The sequence below is a fragment of the Malania oleifera genome, chromosome 13 (genome assembly GCF_029873635.1).
Source record: "Malania oleifera isolate guangnan ecotype guangnan chromosome 13, ASM2987363v1, whole genome shotgun sequence".
Lineage (NCBI taxonomy): Eukaryota > Viridiplantae > Streptophyta > Magnoliopsida > Santalales > Ximeniaceae > Malania > Malania oleifera.
The window spans coordinates 8709386-8726921 of record NC_080429.1 but is presented as its reverse complement, the minus strand read 5'-3'; the positions used below and the strand labels follow the sequence as shown (position 1 = coordinate 8726921).

Sequence of the window (17536 nt, the reverse complement as noted above, 5' to 3'; positions counted from 1 at the left end):
GGGCAGCCAGGAAGGACTATTGGCTTCCGGAACCTGCTAGTTTTGTGGCCATGTTGTCATAAATCTTTTGATCTCTATACACACACACCCACACATAAGCACACACATATCTCCCTTGCTTTCTCTCTCCAAGTATAGAACTTGAGCAGGAAGAAGAAGAAGAAGAAGAAGAAGAAGAAGAAGATCATGGAAATAGGGTGCAGTGCAGCTACAAAAGCGCAGTACTTGTGACACCTGCTTACATACATGAAATCATGTATAGGTTTATGCATGAAGCTAATGTGACCTTAGTGGAGGGGGTTGAGGATAATGATTACCTACATGAGATGAAGATTGTGATTGTAAGATTATGATTATGATGTTATGATGGAGTATAAAGAGGATAATCATCAAGAATTCTTCATGCAAATCTAAGAACTTGTATGAATGAAGGACAAGTGAATGATCATGCCTTTGATGGTGCCCCCTTTAATACTGAATCTCCCATAAGTAGGATTTTTTCTCCCTTCCCTTTAAATCGTCCCTCTCCTCTCTCCCTTGAGATCCCCTCTTCCCTAACACCCCCCCCCCCCGCCCCAAAAAAACAACAACAACAAAAAAAAAAAGGCACACACACACACGCAGACAGCCTCCCTTAAATAGACCATGTTGCAATAACTCCCATGATCTCCTTTTGTTATTGCAGTCCCTAATTCTCTCCATTTGTTCCATAGATTGCAAGTCACAATATTAAATCCTTCCGCAATCTTCTTCCCCTGCTTTATTAGTTGTTGACCTTGTATAGGGAGTGAACCTGTGCATAGCTTGCCAAGGGAACGAACCTAGGAAAGACCATAGTCTCAGTTCACTTAAAACTATCAAAACAGACCGGGTTTGTTTCCAAGGCAAACATAGTTGGAACAGTTCCTCCAGAAAGGGCAAGGGAGTTAGAAGTTTGCCTGGACAAAATATGTACTCACAATTTCACTTTGTGAATGATGCTATTATCTTTTGCTTAAATTAAAGTTTGAATTTGAAATGCATTTGTGCTTTGAGACGGTCACAGGCTGAGGGTGAATTTAGTAAAGACTAAGTTCGTTGCCATTGGGGAAGGTGTGGACGGGGGAGCCTCTGGATAGTGTCCTTGGGTGTAAGGTGGGATTTTGGGGTTTCTGCTCTGATTAAGATTCAAGGATAAAGGAATATGCGATTCAGTAGTGGAAAAGCTTGAGTAGAGACAGGATGGAAGAGGCACTCTCTCTCTAAAAGAGGTAGGCTAATTCTTATTCAAACTACTATTTGCAACCTATTAGTTTACTTCATGCTTCTCTTCTATCCTTTACTACGTGGCGAGATGATTGGGCATCCAAAAGAAACTTCTTTGGCATACAGGAGAGCAGTTTAGATACCATTTGGTGAGATAAGGAGTGGTGAACCAACATCTTTGTAATGGTGTGAAGGGACTTTGGGAGCCAATAGTTTAGTTACTTTTAACAGGGCCTTGTTATTCAGGTAGAGTAGCGGTGTGGGATCCATCCTTTCTGAGAAGAGCTCTACATTGAGAAATGTAAAGTTCTGTTAATTAGTATGACAAGTTGTATTCTAGTCAGGTGATGCATGGAAAGGAGGTGTTGAGATGGAAAGGATCAAAGAGAGGATGCTTTTGGGGTTAAATACTTTTACAAGATCGTTAATAGGAGGGATCAAAGAGGTGCTCCTATCAAAGTTGCTTTTTTTATCTGGCAGGCAGCGTGGGAAATAATTTTGATCCTTGATAATTTGCAATCTACAAAGAAGAGGCATTTAGTTGGCCAATAGATGCCTTTTGAGTAAAGAAGGCTGAGATACGTTACCACATTATTATTGGGTGCTAGCAAATTCCATGATGGGTATGCAATGGCCATGATAGGTACTCATTGGGTGCTAGCAAATTTCAGTAGGGGAACTGTTCATATGGATGGGAGCACCAACAAAAAGACAAACAAAGAAAATTTAGACTTGATTCCTATAGCTATTTTTGGCTGGTCTGGGGGGAAAGAAATATGAGAGCTTTTGAAGGAATAAAACAGTGTCTTAAAAAGGCGCTCAGGGGGCACACTTTGAGGTGAGAGGAGCAAGTGAAAAGCCTCATAGCGCAGTTTGAATGGTGAGATTCCCAAAATGCTGGCACATTCCTGTTCAAGGCATACGCCTTGAGTGAAAGGCACACAGTACTACAGGATCAGTGCCATTACTTTGGTTTTTTATCAATTTTAGAAAACATAGTTTGGAATTAAAGGGTTGATGACTCATTTAGGACCTTTTGACAAACCTGGACTCCATACATTCCATTGAGTTTCAGCTCCTCCGACAGCCTCTTGATTTTGATGAGGTCTTCTCGTTTTAAGAAACACATCAGATCTGGATGTTGCTTGATTGACAGCTGGTTCTCCTAGCGGAGTAAATCACCTGAAGGTCATCAATTTTCATAAAGCTCTAGATTATTATTTATCTGGTTTCATATTTACTGGGTGAGAAGGCAACCGACATATTGAAGTTATGTGTAAGCTCTTTGGTGCCTCTCATTAGAAGGGCACATAGCTGTGTAGCATTGCTGTCCATGGGCAATGATCACAGCTTGGTTTTATGCAAGTTTGGATTTTTTTTTTCTAATATGCTTTTTTGGTTCTAAAATTCATACAACAAAAACATTTAGTTTATTTTAGTAAGTTTCATACTATTTTTGGTATATATGGTTCATTTTTATATCTCTTAAATAGGAATTTAATTTCTTAAAAAGTTTATGCAGGCTGCCATTAATTTTGGGGATTCTATCTACTTGTAAAATTTATTTGGCTACTTGGGTTGGATCCCTTGGTGCCCATACTGCCTTTTCTTTCATCTGTTAAGGGAAAAAGAGTGAGAGAACAGTAGAGGTCAACAAATATGGAGCATATGGTTTGAAGGGTTATACAAAAATACATGAACAATGAGAATAAAGATGTTCTGGAATTTCCCTACCTATGATTTGTGATAAATATCCTCAAAGCATGTGCATCAGTTTTAATGAAAAATCAAGCTCAAAGCTGGGCAATTTCACATTTATTTGTAAAGAACACTAGCAGTGGTACATTACAAATCTTTAACTTATAAGAGGACTCAAACTTGTTCAAAAGTAAAGCATCTAGAGAACACCTTTTTGGATGGTTTGCCACATTAAAGAACACTATCAGGGTGATGCAACTAGCATGGAAGAGATTTTACATTTACTTTATTTTCTTTTTTCATTGTTTGGACCATATCTCTTAAATTTCAGAATATTTATTTTAGGAAATTAGTATTTTAATTTATTTAGGTTTTGTAGTACCCCTATGCTCCAAGCATTGAAAGCCTATAAAAGGCCCCTATGTATTAGTTTTTCCGGATTAATAATGAGAGCTGTGGGATATCAGTCCTGCACTACATGGCTATTGCTACATGTGTTGGTTAAATTGTTGTATTGCATCCATTTGAGTGAAAATATAAAGATGCTGCTGGTGAGTGTAAATATAATGAAGGTCTTCTATCTTTTAAACTATTGGCTTAAAAAACTGTGAATAATCATGAACTTGTTATGGTCTGTGATTCAATGCACACCATTGCTGCCTAGAATGCAGAATATTATGGTTCATGGAATGGGAACAGGATTGTGGCACACTACATGCTAGATGCCGCCTTTTAGGGGTGTGCTAATATAGATATATAGTTTGAAAATGTGTAGTGACACTTATGGATTTAGAAAAGGATGTTAAGATGTTCCTAATTTTTTTAAAAGAAATGATTTTCTTTGGTGAAGTTGATTAATAATGATTGAAAATAAAATTAAAAAGTGTTAATGCTCCACTTACAGTAATAAAAATTTGTTATATAAGAAAAATATTCAATTAAAAATTTATGTAGGTAGGGATGATGTGGTTGAGTTAAAAATTTTGGTTGTGGGAATTTATAGTTGCCTTTGACTTATTTAGGAGTTCGTTCAGGTGGGAATGGTTGTGGAAATTCATGGTTGAGAAAGATCACCTTTGGTGGGGGAATCATTGCTGTGAAATATGGGCTTGAACATAATGATTGGATCTCCCGGACTGGCAGAGGATCACGTGGTGTAGAGGTGTGGAATTTTATCAGGTAAGGGTGGAATGATTTCTTTTCTTGTATTAGATTTCAGGTGGGGAATGGGGACAATATTTATTTTTGGCATGATATGTGGTGTGATCAGGAAGCCCTCAATGTCTTTTTCCAGCCATTCACTACTTGGTCTGTGACAAAGATGCCTGCATCAGTCAGCACCTCCAAACCTCAGATTAAAGGCTCGTTTGGAACACCCCCTTCCTTAGAAATGTGGAAGATTGGGAAATCAACCAGCACACAGACTTCTACTGCTTTCTCTACATCTTCCTGCATCAAAATAGTACTAATCATACAATTTGGATCTTAAATGAGAAGGGGTTCTTCACTGTTACATCCTTCTACAGGAAGCTCTTTCCTTTGGAGTCCATAAGCATAATTTCCCTTGGACTCAGATTTGGAAGATAGCTGCCCCCACAAAAGCTGCCTGTCTTGCCAGGGAGGCAACACATGGTAAGATCTTGACTTTGGATAACTTGCAAAGAAGGGGTCTGTTCATCACCAACAGATGTCTCCTTTGCATGGCTGATGCAAAGTCAGGAGAGCACATCCTCCTCATTGCTCTTGGACTAGGAGTCTTTGGAATATGGCACTGACTTTGATTGGACAACAGTGGGTTATCGCCAGCTCTATGGGAGGGGAACTCTGGGCCTGTAAAGGGATTCAGGCAACAAAAGAGAAGAGAAAGGCCTTGTCTCTCATTCCCCTCGCAATTTTCTGGCGTGCTTGGAAAGAGAGGAATAGGAGTGTCAGAAGGTTCATTAATTCAACCTCAGAGCTCCAGATCAGCAAGGAGGCAGTGGTTTACTGCAGCCTATAGCTGGCATAGTGGGACTGTTGTAAATGATTATAATGCAATCTTTGATCTTTGTGACACCCTTCAGGGTGGTTGACTTCTTGTATTATGGGCTGCGATCCCTTTGATGCCTTTTCGATGAATATTCCATTATTTATCAATGAAATTTTAAGGTGGGAATCCTCATCTTGAGGGGTTTCAGGATCCAATGATTGCTAAGGTTTCTAAACAACTTGATGGGTAGAAGGATATGGTTTTCTCCATTGAGGGTTGCATTATTTCAATCCAGGTGTGTCTCTCTTTGATTCCCTTGTATTTTTTGTCTTTGTTTTAAGATCTTGGCAGGGCTTGCTAATGGCCTGGGGTGGATTACAAGAGATTTCCTTGTGGGTTGGGAGGTTGTTTGTAAGTCTAAGGAGGAAGGGAGCTCGGGCCTTGGAAAGTTGGTATCTAAGGAGATTGCTTTGGTGGGCAAATGGTTACGGTGTCTCCCTTGTAAACAGATCCACTGCGGTATTGGGTTATTAAAAGGAAATTTGGTCTACAGGAGAATGGATGGGCTGCTAGTATGATGGATAGAGAAATGCTCTATTGCAAATATCTTTTTTTTTTCCTTTCCTTTTATCAAATATAGTATGGCCTTCTTATATGCTCAGCATGATTAGCAGGCCCTTCTAGTGCACTTTTTTTGATTTGTTTTATGTATTTGCTAGCTTTTGTTCTCAATTTCCTCTTGTTTTGTGAGGATGTCTCATTTTCCTTTTACCTCTTAACAGATTTCTTCTTTTTTTATCAAAAATAGAAATATTTAGGATTGCCCAATTAGTATTATGGAATGAAAATGTACAAGGATGACAGCTTGGTTTTATGTGAGTTTAGATTTTTTCTAAAATTCGTACAACAAAATTTATAATTTATTTTAGTAAGTTTTATATTACTATAAGTATATATAGTTTATTTTTATATCTCTTCAATAAAAATTTAAATTCTTAAAAAGCTCCTCAATTCCTTGATGCTTATAACTCATCTCATCGAGGGCAAAATGCCTTGCCTTATGCCTTCCCATTTTACAATGCTGGAATAGTATCAATTCAGGTGTTGCTAGAGTATTAGCATTTTTTGATAACTGTGACGTACACTCATGTAAAATTCTCTGGTAGTGTTTGGAACATGGATTTAGGGCTTGGATTTGGATTTGTGTGAGTTTGCAAGCAACTCAATACAATTTTATACTATGTTTTGTTCAAATCTACCTAAATCCAAATCCACAGTCCGAAATCCTTGCTCCCAAACACTATCTCAATGGATTCTGTTAAATACCCAAGACCTGCAACTGGTTGTGAGAACCAGTTGGGGTAGCATCTTTTGTTCCACAAGTAGATTTCATTTTCTATCATCTGTCTTGTCATGCTGTAGACCCATTGAGATACGGTACTCCTATGCGTTTGCTGATTTCTTTCGAAAATTTCTACATATGATTAGTTGAAAATATATAAATCAGTGATCCTGGAAACAGTTGCTCTCTATGCATCAATGAACACATACTCAGATTGACTTTGACCTGCATGTCTGGAAGTAAATCCATAATTCATTTTTATTATTTATTTCCTTGTTCCTGCTTGGGTTATTAAATATAATCTATTTAGATGTTCATGTTTGTTATATGTGAGCATGCTTAGCTGTAGTGTAATTTGGATGTCTTCGTATTGTTCTTATTCCTGTTTGTTGCAGGAATGCTTAATAGTTTAATAAGCATTAATATTTATCCAGCAATGTGACAATTTCTGTACTTAATGGGTGTTGCATGGTTCCAGGTGATAGTCATACCAATTTGGAAAAAGGTTGACGAAAAAACAAGAGTTCTCAATGCTGCGTCATCTGTTAAAGAAGTTTTGAAGACCGCTGGGATTAAAGTTGGAATTGATGACTCAGATCAGAGAACCCCGGGATGGAAATTCAATTTTTGGGAGATGAAGGTCTGCCTTCTTTCTTGAAGATCAAATTTCTGTCATAAAATTCTTTAGTCCTTTCCTGACCCCCCGCCCACCCCCCCCCCCCCCCCCCAAAAAAAAAAAAAAAGAAAAAAAGAAAAGTGATAATAAATAAAAAGGTCAAAACACCCCAGTGGAAAATTTGAGTCTGGTTTTCAGTGCTCAAGATCCTTTTATCTGTGGGAAGTATGAATTAAGTGCCATCATCCAACCCACCTTTTAACTTCAATTTGATGGAATGCTTTCCTGATCTCTTCAAAGATCTAAAAAGCCTTGGACTAAAGATTACTAATAAAATTCCTGATATTAAATCCACAAAAAATTACCTATTCAGCCATATCTGCTAATCATAAGTGGTTAAACTGCTTAGTGGTCTTAATGAACACTGTAACCATAGTTTCATGCTGTGTGAGGGATGTTTTAATGTGACATTGCCATTTGCTGATTATTGACTGTTTAATTTTTTTGGTGCTCATGCTGTTTTATGTTTTGTTAGGGGCAACACGCATGATGAAGCACACAATCAAGCACATACAAAAGAACACTTAAGATATTTAATGTGGTCTGATCTTCTACTGTTGCCTTAACTCCATGTACCACACAAATCAATCCACTTGAGGAGAACGGATTTACGGGGTTTCACCACTCACTCTCCACCCAACTCATCCATGCTCACAAACTAGCAGTTTCATGTCATATTGAACATTCCCCAAACAAGATTTCTCCAAATACTAGGGGTGTACAAAAATTACTGAAAAACCAAAACCGGACCAAAACTAAACAATTTAATGTTTTGATTTGATTTTTCAATTTTGGTTTCAGTTTTACACAATGACCAAACTGAAAAAAGCAAACACTGATCAATAAATTTATACGTATCTATTTTTGTTTTTGTATGTTATATTTATTTTTATTTATATGTTGAAATATTTTTAATCATAAAATCAATTAATTAATATTTGTTTACATAGTGCTTTTTGGAATGGCAAGAAGAGAGTATGTAGGTGTGGGGCTTTTATATGGAGGGGGAGGCTCCCCCACTTTTCACCTTTCCAATATGGGACAAGGGACTCAAAGGGAGAGGCGAGGCAATGAAGGCTTTCTGAGAACCATTGTTGCTGCAAGCTGCTCTGGGTTTTGGGAGCATTGCCCCTCATGTGTGTTACGGAGATAATTTAGGATAATTAGGCTGTAAATAATTTAGTTGAAATATTTTAGTTTATATTTAGATTGTATATAGCAGAAAATTAGGCTGTAAATAATGCTGAAAATCTGGCAGCATTTAGGTGCTAAAAATGTGCTAAAAATCAGGAAACAACTATGTAAATTTCTTCTATATATAATGCAAGCAAACCCGATGAAAAGGGGCATGCAGACCAAAATGACATGGCATCAGAGCCCCTCTTCTGATTCCGTCGTTTTGGTCTTAGTCACTGGGTGCGATTCTCATCGCTGTTCTTAAAAAAAAATTTCTCTCGGTTTCAGTAAGTTCTTTCTTGCTTTTTGTGGTGTGGTGTCCACTTTGGTGGTTTTGAGTTTTGTTGGGGGCTGCCGGAATTTTTTAGTTGCACACGCTGTCCTTGGTTGCGGGCTACTCATCTTGGTGTTTTTCTCGTGGTGGCTGGGCATCTTTGTGGCTGTTGGCAGTTTCTGTGGTGGTCAGCAGCTTCGACTTCTCCTGGTGTGATTGACAAAGGTGCTGTGTTTCTTCCTCTGCTGTGTCGTTTTTCACACAGAGCAGGTATTTCGAGTTAGCCTTCTGTGTTTGATCTGGGCTTTTTTATTTCTGCTGGGCTTTTGTAATCTGGTTGTGTCTGTGGACCTCTTATTATTTGGATTTGGACCTGATTTGAGTTAGGCTTGCTGTTTATTTGGTTGATTGCTTGGGCTTATTTTTTTTTAGTGCCTTTCATCATGTCTATTGAAAAAATTACTGTTGGATTTACTGGAAAGAATTTCCCTACGTGTGAATTCCAATTTAAAATGTTCTTGAAAGGGAACGAATTAGCAAATCATATTGATAATTCTGCTCAAGTTCCCACTGATGAAAAGGAATTTGCACAATGAGAGGTCAATGATGCTAAGGTGATCTCTTTGCTGTTGGGGACGATTGAGTCTCACCTTGTGACCAATCTTCGCTGTTTTATTATGGCTTAGGCTATGTGGGATTATCTTCAATGTATTTACCACCAAGATTGTAGTGCTCGGAAGTTCCAATTATAGTTGGAAATTAGTAATTACAGTCAACAATTTTATTATGGTTTTATTAATCTTTGGAGTGAGTATTCTGCTATTGTTCATGCTAAGGTTCCCCCTATGACACTTGCGGCTCTTCAAGCGGTTCATACTGAGAGTCAATGCGATCAGTTTTTGATGAAACTTTGACTTGAGTTTGAGCTTGTTCGAGCCAGTTTATTGAACCGTAATCCGGTTCTGTCTTTGGATATTTGTTTGGGAGATTTATTGCGTGAAGAACATCGGTTATCCACTCAGATTGGGTATGACTTCTGAGAAGGTATTTTTTGAGGTTGTGAATGTAGCATATGCAACACAAGGGAGAGGGAGGAACAAGTTGTAGTGTTTTAGTTGCAAGGAGTTTGGTCATATTGCTCACAATTGTCCTAAGAAAGTTTGTAACTACTACAAGAAAGAAGGCCATATCATCAAATACTATCGAGTGAAGCCTCAAAATCGCCAATCCCAAGCTTTTCAGGCTGCTGTTCAGTCGTCTTCTTCTTCTTTTGAGCCACCCACTGTAAGCTTTAATTCGTCTGTTTTCACACTAGCAATGGTCCAACAGATGATTGTGTCTGCTTTTACGGCCTTAGGCTTGCAAGGTACGACTACTAACTCAACTTCTTGGATTGTTGATTCGGGCGCTTCTAATCGTATGACTGGTAATATGACGGGTCTCCATGGTGTTCATAAGTATAAAGGCACACAAAATATTTAGATTGCTATTGGCAGTACTCTTCCAATTACTGTTGTTGGTAATTTTGGCTCTTCATTTCGTGATGTTTTTGTCTCTCCTGGATTGTCTACCAATTTGTTTTCTATTGGATAATTGGTAGATAATAACTATGATGTTCATTTTTCTCGTGGTGGTTGTCTTGTGCAGGATCGGGTGTTGGGGACGGTGATCACGAAGGGGCCTAATGTGGGACATTTATTTCCTTTACAATTTTCTATTCCGAATGTCGTTTCTCTTGCTTGTACGGCTAGTGCCAATAATAATGAAGTCTGGGATAGGAAATTGGGTCATCCTAATTCTGTTGTCTTGGCTCATCTTATGAAACATGGTTTTTTGGGAAATAAAGATTCCTTTTCTTCTTTTCCTGTATCTTTTGATTGTGCCACTTGTCATCTTGGTAAAAGTAAAACTTTACCTTTTTCTGCGCATGGTAGTCATGCTTCTAATTGCTTTGAGATTGTGCATACTGATGTTTGGGCTGTGAGTCCTGTTATTTCTCATGGCCAGTATCGTTTTTGTGCGACTTTTATTGATGATTATAGTCAATTCACTTGGATATATTTTCTCCGCTCTAAAGTCGACGTGTTTTCTGTCTTTAAAAAATTTGTTGCGTTTGTTGATCCAAAGGTCAGTACTTGTATCAAAACTTTACGCTTCGACTCAGAGGGGGAGTACATGTCTCATTCTTTTCAGACTTTTCTTCAACAAAAGGGGATCATTTTCCAGCGTTCTTGTCCTTATACCCCTCAACAAAATAGAGTTGCCGAGCATAAGAATCGTCATCTCTTAGATGTCGTTCGTACTTTGTTGATTGATTCTTTTGTACCTTCTAAGTTTTGGGTAGAAGCTTTATCTACTGCTGTCTATTTGATCAATCGTTTGCCTATTACCACTCTAAATTATGATTCTCCCTATTTTCAATTATTTGGCAAATCTCTTGAGTATCAATCCTTTCATACTTTTGGGCGTGTTTGTTTTGTTCATCTACTTCCTATTGAGCGTCACAAGCTTATTGCCCAGTCTGTCACACGCCTTTATGGGATATAGTACTACTCAGAAAGGATTTTTTTGTTATGATGCCCATGCAAACAAATTCTGGATCTCCTGGAATGTGATTTTATTAGAAAATCAATATTTCTTTCAGTCTCAGGTTATTTCTGATACTCCTATTACTCTTCTTCCCGCTTTTGATGATGTGTCTTCTTCTATTGAGCGATTTAAACCAAGTGTGGTGTATCATCGATGTCCTCCTCCTTATGCAACGCCCCTTCCAGACACTTATTTGTCATCTGATTCTGCGGTTCCTCGACGCTCCACCCGAGTTATACATCCACCCGGATAGGTATGGTTTTCCTCATACCTCGCTTACTGCCACTCTCGACATTGTTTTTGTTCCTCACTCAGATACTTAGGCAACCAACCAAGCATGTTGGCAGCAGGCCATGCAAGAAGAAATCCAAGCTCTTCAAGATAATCACACTTGGGATCTTGTGACTTGCCCCTCTGGTGTCAAACCTATTGGTTGTAAATGGGTGTACTCAGTCAAGTTTCGGTCTGATGGGTCACTGGACAGATATAAGGCCCGTCTCGTGGCTTTTGGGAACCGGTAGAAGTATAGTATTGATTATGAAGAGACCTTTGCACCTGTTGCCAAAATGACTACTATGCAGACTATCTTGGCACTTGCTGCGTCGCAGGGGTGGTCTCTCCTGCAAATGGATGTGAAAAATGCTTTCTGCATGGGGTTTTGAAGGAAGAAATCTATATGTCTCCACCTCTTGGCATGTTTACTACACCTTCCTCGGAGGTTTGTCGACTACGCTGATCCTTGTATGGACTGAAACAGGCTCCATGTGCATGGTTTGATAAATTTCGCTCTACCCTACTTGTTTTTCATTTTACTTAAGAGTCAGTTTGATTCCTCTCTTTTTCTTCGCAAGACTTCTGGAGGAAATGTTTTGCTTCTGGTATATGTTGATGACGTGGTGATTACTGGCTCTGATACCGAGTTAATTAAGCAATTACCACAGCATCTCAAGGCCTCTTTTCACATGAAAGATCTTGGTCCCCCTTGGCCTTGAGGTGCGGCTTACTCTGACTGGTATGTTGTCACACCAGCACAAATACATGCAGGAAGTGATTTCATTGGCTGGTCTCCAATCGGGTAACTCAGCTTCGTCAGGATGAAGGTAAGCTTCTATCAGATCCATCCTTGTATCGGTAGCTTGTTGGGAGTTTGAACTACTTAATGATTACTCGTCCTGATATTTCTTTTGCTGTGCAGCAAGTCAGTCAATTTATGTAGGCTCCCCGACATCTTCATTTAGCCGATGTCCGCCGCATTATCCGATATCTGAAGGGCACCTCTACATGCAGGTTGTTCTTTCCTAAGGAATCTTCCTTACAGTTGGTGGGATATAGTGATGCTGATTGGGCCGGATGTGCGGATACTCATCACTCTGTTACTGGCTGGTGCATGTTCTTAGGCAATGCACTCATTTCTTGGAAGAGTAAGAAGCAAGACAAGAGTTTCCAGGTCCTCCATTGAGTCTGAGTATCGTGCTATGTCTTCTGCATGCTTTGAGATCACATGGCTTTGTGGGTTATTGGGTAAACTTGGTTTTTCTCAGCTTCATTCCACTCCTCTTCATGCTGATAATACCAGTGCTATTCATATCGCCGCTTATCCTGTCTTCCATGAGTGTACGAAACATATCGAAGTCGATTGCCATTCCATAAGTGAATCTTTTGACAAACAAGTGATTACTCTTCCTCACATTTCCACCAAACTTTAAATTGCAGACATATTCACTAAAGCTCTTTCTCGGCACCGGCATCAGTTCTTGGTTGACAACTTGATGCTTCTTGATCTACCAGCATCTATTTGAGGGGGATGTTACGGAGACAAATTAGGATAATTAGGCTGTAAATAATTTAGTTGAAATATTTTAGTTTATATTTAGATTGTATATAGCAGAAAATTAGGCTATAAATAATGCTGAAAATCTGGCAGCATTTAGGTGCTGAAAGTTAGGCTGTAAATAATGCTAAAAATCTGGCAGCATTTAGGTGCTGAAAATGTGCTGAAAATCAGGAAACAACTATGTAAATCTCTTCTATATATAATGAAAGCAAACCCGATGAAAAGGGGTATTTAGACCAAAATTGACTATGTGAAAGCCCCTTCTATAGGACTCCACCACACTTTCCTACTATTATGCTTAATGCTTATGTGGTGCTGCATACACCCCATTCTCCTACTATTGTCTGTAAAGAGCTGCGCTTGTTAATGTGGGCCTCTATAGGGCCCAGAATTTAACAAATATAATAAGTTAAAAGAAACTGGAAATAAAATCTGAGCAGAGCTGATTGAATTGTTTTTTTTTTTTTTTTTTTAAGATAACAAAAATTTCATTAATGCAAGGAGGAGGAGATAGTTACAGAAAAAAGAGGACAAGACATCCTTTGCAAAAACAAAGGATTTACAGTAATGCTCCTGCTCCCTTCCAATCCCTCTGGATATTGGACTCTGAAATATTCTTATAAACCCCAAAAGAGTGAACCCAATAGGAATCCAAAAACATTGCTTTCTCCCAAATCAAATTTATGGGAGTCTTCTGGTCTCTAAAATCCTGGCATTCCTTTCAAGCCAAAGAGTCCACAATATAGCAAAACAACACAAGTCCAAGACCTTTTCTTTTTCCTCTTCTTTCCAAAGCCCCAGAACTCTACCGATATGAATTCGTAGTCTTTGGAGCCATCCAATCCTCACCACTGCAGGAACACAAAATATTTCACAACACTCTTGCCACCTCACAATGCAAAGATAAATGGCAATTAGTCTCTCTCTTTGCCACGCATCAAACAAGCATCAGGACTGAGAGCTTCATAAGGCTTCCTAATCTGAAGCTAGTCATTTGATCGGTTTTTGGTTTCACTTTAACTGTTGGTACTCTCTTTGGTTTTTGTTCATGAATTTTAGAACTGATAAATTTGGTTGGGTTATTGGATTTGGTCAAAACTGAACCAAATTGAACTGATTTACATCCCTACCAAATGGAGTTTTACATTGTGCTGGATGCTTCCTTAGGACAATCCCTTTACTCTCTTGGGACAATGGCCCCTTTCTTTTGGAACAAGTCTGTCTTTTGTCTTGAAGAAATCTTCCTTTTTATGGACTCCAAGCTTTCATCTCCAGGTATCCTACTCCTACAAAGAGCAGGAAATCCTACCTTGCACCCCAAGCCATTCCTTATGTGTGTTGGTTTGACTGCCTTAGACTGCTTTCCAAAAAGAAACTTAAAAGCAAACTGGAAGTAAGAAAAGATGATTAGAATGATAAAAATGCATGTTCATGCTCTGTTTGGATCAGGGGGTCAGTCTGCCCCTGTTTCGTAGGTTGACCACTCAAATATTCAAGATGTAGTACGTAAGTCTACCACTTGTTTTGAACTGAAACCTTAAACTGCTTGGTTGTAGACAAACAATGTTAAGCCTTGACACTCCCTTGGACGTGCGACTCAAATGCATGTAGATAGAAAGAAAAATGATGAATGACACTCATTAGAAAGAACAAGATAATTTAAAACAAATTGACTATAAACATGGGCAACAAAAATAGAACCTAGGACTTCCTTGCAACCTGGCTCCAATACCATCTTAAGCCACCACTTAATTTAAAAGCTTAGGAGACTGCTTGGCATCACTATAAAAAATTATGAAAATAAAAACCAGAAACAAAACTAATAACTAGTAATGGAAACTAAAATTTCAAAAAATGCTAACTTTTTTGGTTACACTCCCAAAACTTCCAAACAAAACCTGATTGGGGAAATGTTCATTTTTGTCCTTGGATCAATTAACAATTAATTATCTTACCATCCTTTGATTGTCATAAATTTATTATTATTGAGTACTAAGTAATTTAATGATACTACTATTATGAAACCTTAATAAATCAAGCATACAAATTGTATATGAAGGTTGAAAAGTGGTGGAAATATTTTTTGATAAATTTTCTTATTTTTGAGCAAGGGATATTTGAATTCTAATATTAATTTTATTTTGAATTGACACGACAGATTTATTTTAATTTTTATTCATTAAAAATTTTGTGCATACAATGATCTACTCCACTAAAACTGAACTTTGGATTTTAAGTTAGGCAATAGGTTGTACAAGAAGTGAAAACCAGCAAATTTCACCTTAACAATGGTAAGCAGGCTTATAAAATGGAGCTGTGCAAAGAGACAAATGCATTGTTGTCGCCTGCCACTGGTTTCTTCCATGTGTTGCCGCCAAAAAATAAAAAACAAAATGCAGCAGGAAACAAAAATGATGCTTACTTGTTAGGTTGTGGACCAATAACGTATATCAAGCTTTGACATTGTAGTTAATCATTTCATGTTGAGTTGTCTTCAGACACTCCACATGTTTCCTTGATAGAATAAACATTAACTTGCCCAAATTTGGGTCATATCTAAGCATGTTTTATGGTAAGTAATACATGGATGATGAAGCCGATTGTATTTTAATAAGAGTGTCTGATTATATGTTATCACCATCTGCTACTTAAACCAAAATGTGATATGTTAGGGAGTCCCTCTAAGGATTGAAGTTGGCCCTCGTGATGTTGCAAGTGGAAGCGTGGTCATCTCGCGGAGAGATGTTCCTGGAAAGCAAGGAAAAGTTTTTGGAATATCTATGGAACCTTCGATTTTGATAGCTTACGTCAAAGACAAGTTGGATGAGATCCAGTCGTCGCTTCTTGGAAGGGCAACCTCATTTCGTGATAGGTGCATACTTCTGCCCTGACATGTTCTATTCTGTTTTGGTTAAGTCGACGCAGTTCTCATGAATTTAAGTGACTTTCTTTGATTCATGTGCCACTGTATGAGCCTCAGGTGAAAATTAACCAAATTTCGTGCAACTTTCATTTTTGTATAGAAGCTGGTTGTGCAAGTACCTGAATGTTTTACAAAAAACAATGAGATTTAAGTGTCTGAGTTCAAAGAGACTCGTAATCGAACGAGAATAATATGGTCTGCAGTTGACAATAAATTATAATTGTATTATTACTTTATCTCCTAGTTGAGCACCTTAGTTAAGTTTTCTCATTTTTCATTATCACAATAGGCGTCACGTTGATTACCCAAATATTGAAAAATGCCAAAAATGAAACTTTTTTGAGCCTTAGGAAATCTCTCCTTCAAATCACTCAATTATTATGTGAAACCTCTACCTACTGTTGCCTATAAACCTAGAACTTCAGATTATTGCTTTATTTTAATCAAGGAGAGACAGGTTATCTGGTTGCATCCTTGAGAGTGTAGTTAAGACCCTAGCTTGCTCCGATAGTTTCATTGGGTTTTTGGTCTAAGGTGCGAGAATTGGAGTCATGTATTTGCAGTTTTAGCATCATATTTATTCATTGCACCCAGAGTTTGCCTCTACACTCAGCAGTGTGTTGAGCGCAGTTCTTTTTTCCCCGGTCTGTTCATTCATTTATCTTCAAATATTTTTTATTTTTTTTTGCTGAAACCAAGGATTTTCTTCCGCAGTAACATCGTGGATGTGAGCTCATATGATGAGCTCAAAGCAGCAATCTCCAAGGGCAAATGGGCAAGGGGCCCTTGGTCAGCTAGGTAGTAGATGTTTCAACCATGCTTTTGGTCATTTACAATATACACCGGTGCATGTGCAAATGCATGTTTTTCTGAGGCTTTGCTTTATTTTTTTGGTTACAGTGACAAAGAAGAGCTTGCAGTAAAAGAAGAAACAGGAGCAACAATTCGATGTTTCCCCTTTGAACAGCCCCAAGGGACAAAACCATGCTTGATGACTGGCAATCCTGCAGCAGAAGTAGCAATTTTCGCAAAATCATACTAGGTGGATCATGTGCCCCTTCAACTTTTTTTAATTTTTTAAACATATTTTTACTTTTTGGTTTTGTAGAATATTTTTAGGCCTTATTGTCTTCATTATCATCTCTGATATGAGAATATGATCTGGGTGCATTCTCTAGTTTATTCTTCTTTTGTAAAGATATTAGCTGAATGTAGAAACAGTTGATGTTCATTGTTCACAGCTCCCTGGAGAAATGGGGAAAGGGGAAGTATTGTGATTTAAGCTACCGAGAGATGTTTTAAATTTTTAATTCGTGAGAGATATTGCGATCCCTTTCCATGTATGTTTTTAAATTGGAGGTTTATTTTTGAGTTAAATTTTTGCATTTCCTGAAAATTTAAAATTTTTGTATATGTTAAAGAGATTAAAAAATGTTTTCTTTTTTTATTTTTTTATTTTAAATCTTTTGCAGTCTTAAATTTAAATAGCGGGGTAAATGGGAACATGGGTTCTTGCTTTAAGGATGCTTGGTCCATAATGGGAAAAAACCTTCGAGAGTGAAGATGAAAAATTAAGGGCATGCCTAGTTGTGGGAAATGTATTATTTTTCCCACATGATTTGTTTGGGACATGAATTTCAGACTTTGGATTTGGATTTGGATTTGAATGGATTTGGATAAAGTATAATATAATTTTATATTAAATTTTATTTAAATTTAATACAATTCTAAATTCAAGGCTCACCAAACATAAGATTATCGTTTTCTAAAGAATTACGAACACGAAAAAAGTCTTTACTTTTGCAATATT

At 37.9% G+C, this 17536-nt stretch overlaps 1 protein-coding gene across 2 annotated transcripts in view; it reads left to right on the top strand.

The window, feature by feature from the left end:
• LOC131146315 (proline--tRNA ligase, chloroplastic/mitochondrial) overlaps positions 1-17103 on the top strand; it is a 53043-nt gene extending 35940 nt beyond the window's left edge. For both annotated transcript variants that reach the window (XM_058095847.1, XM_058095848.1), the window contains exons 8-11: positions 6733-6894; positions 15476-15675; positions 16441-16524; positions 16627-17103. In XM_058095847.1, the coding sequence (XP_057951830.1) occupies positions 6733-6894; positions 15476-15675; positions 16441-16524; positions 16627-16768 (588 nt within the window). In that variant the 3' untranslated portion in view covers positions 16769-17103. The remainder of the gene's footprint in view (positions 1-6732; positions 6895-15475; positions 15676-16440; positions 16525-16626) is intronic.
• Positions 17104-17536: the final 433 nt, after the last annotated feature.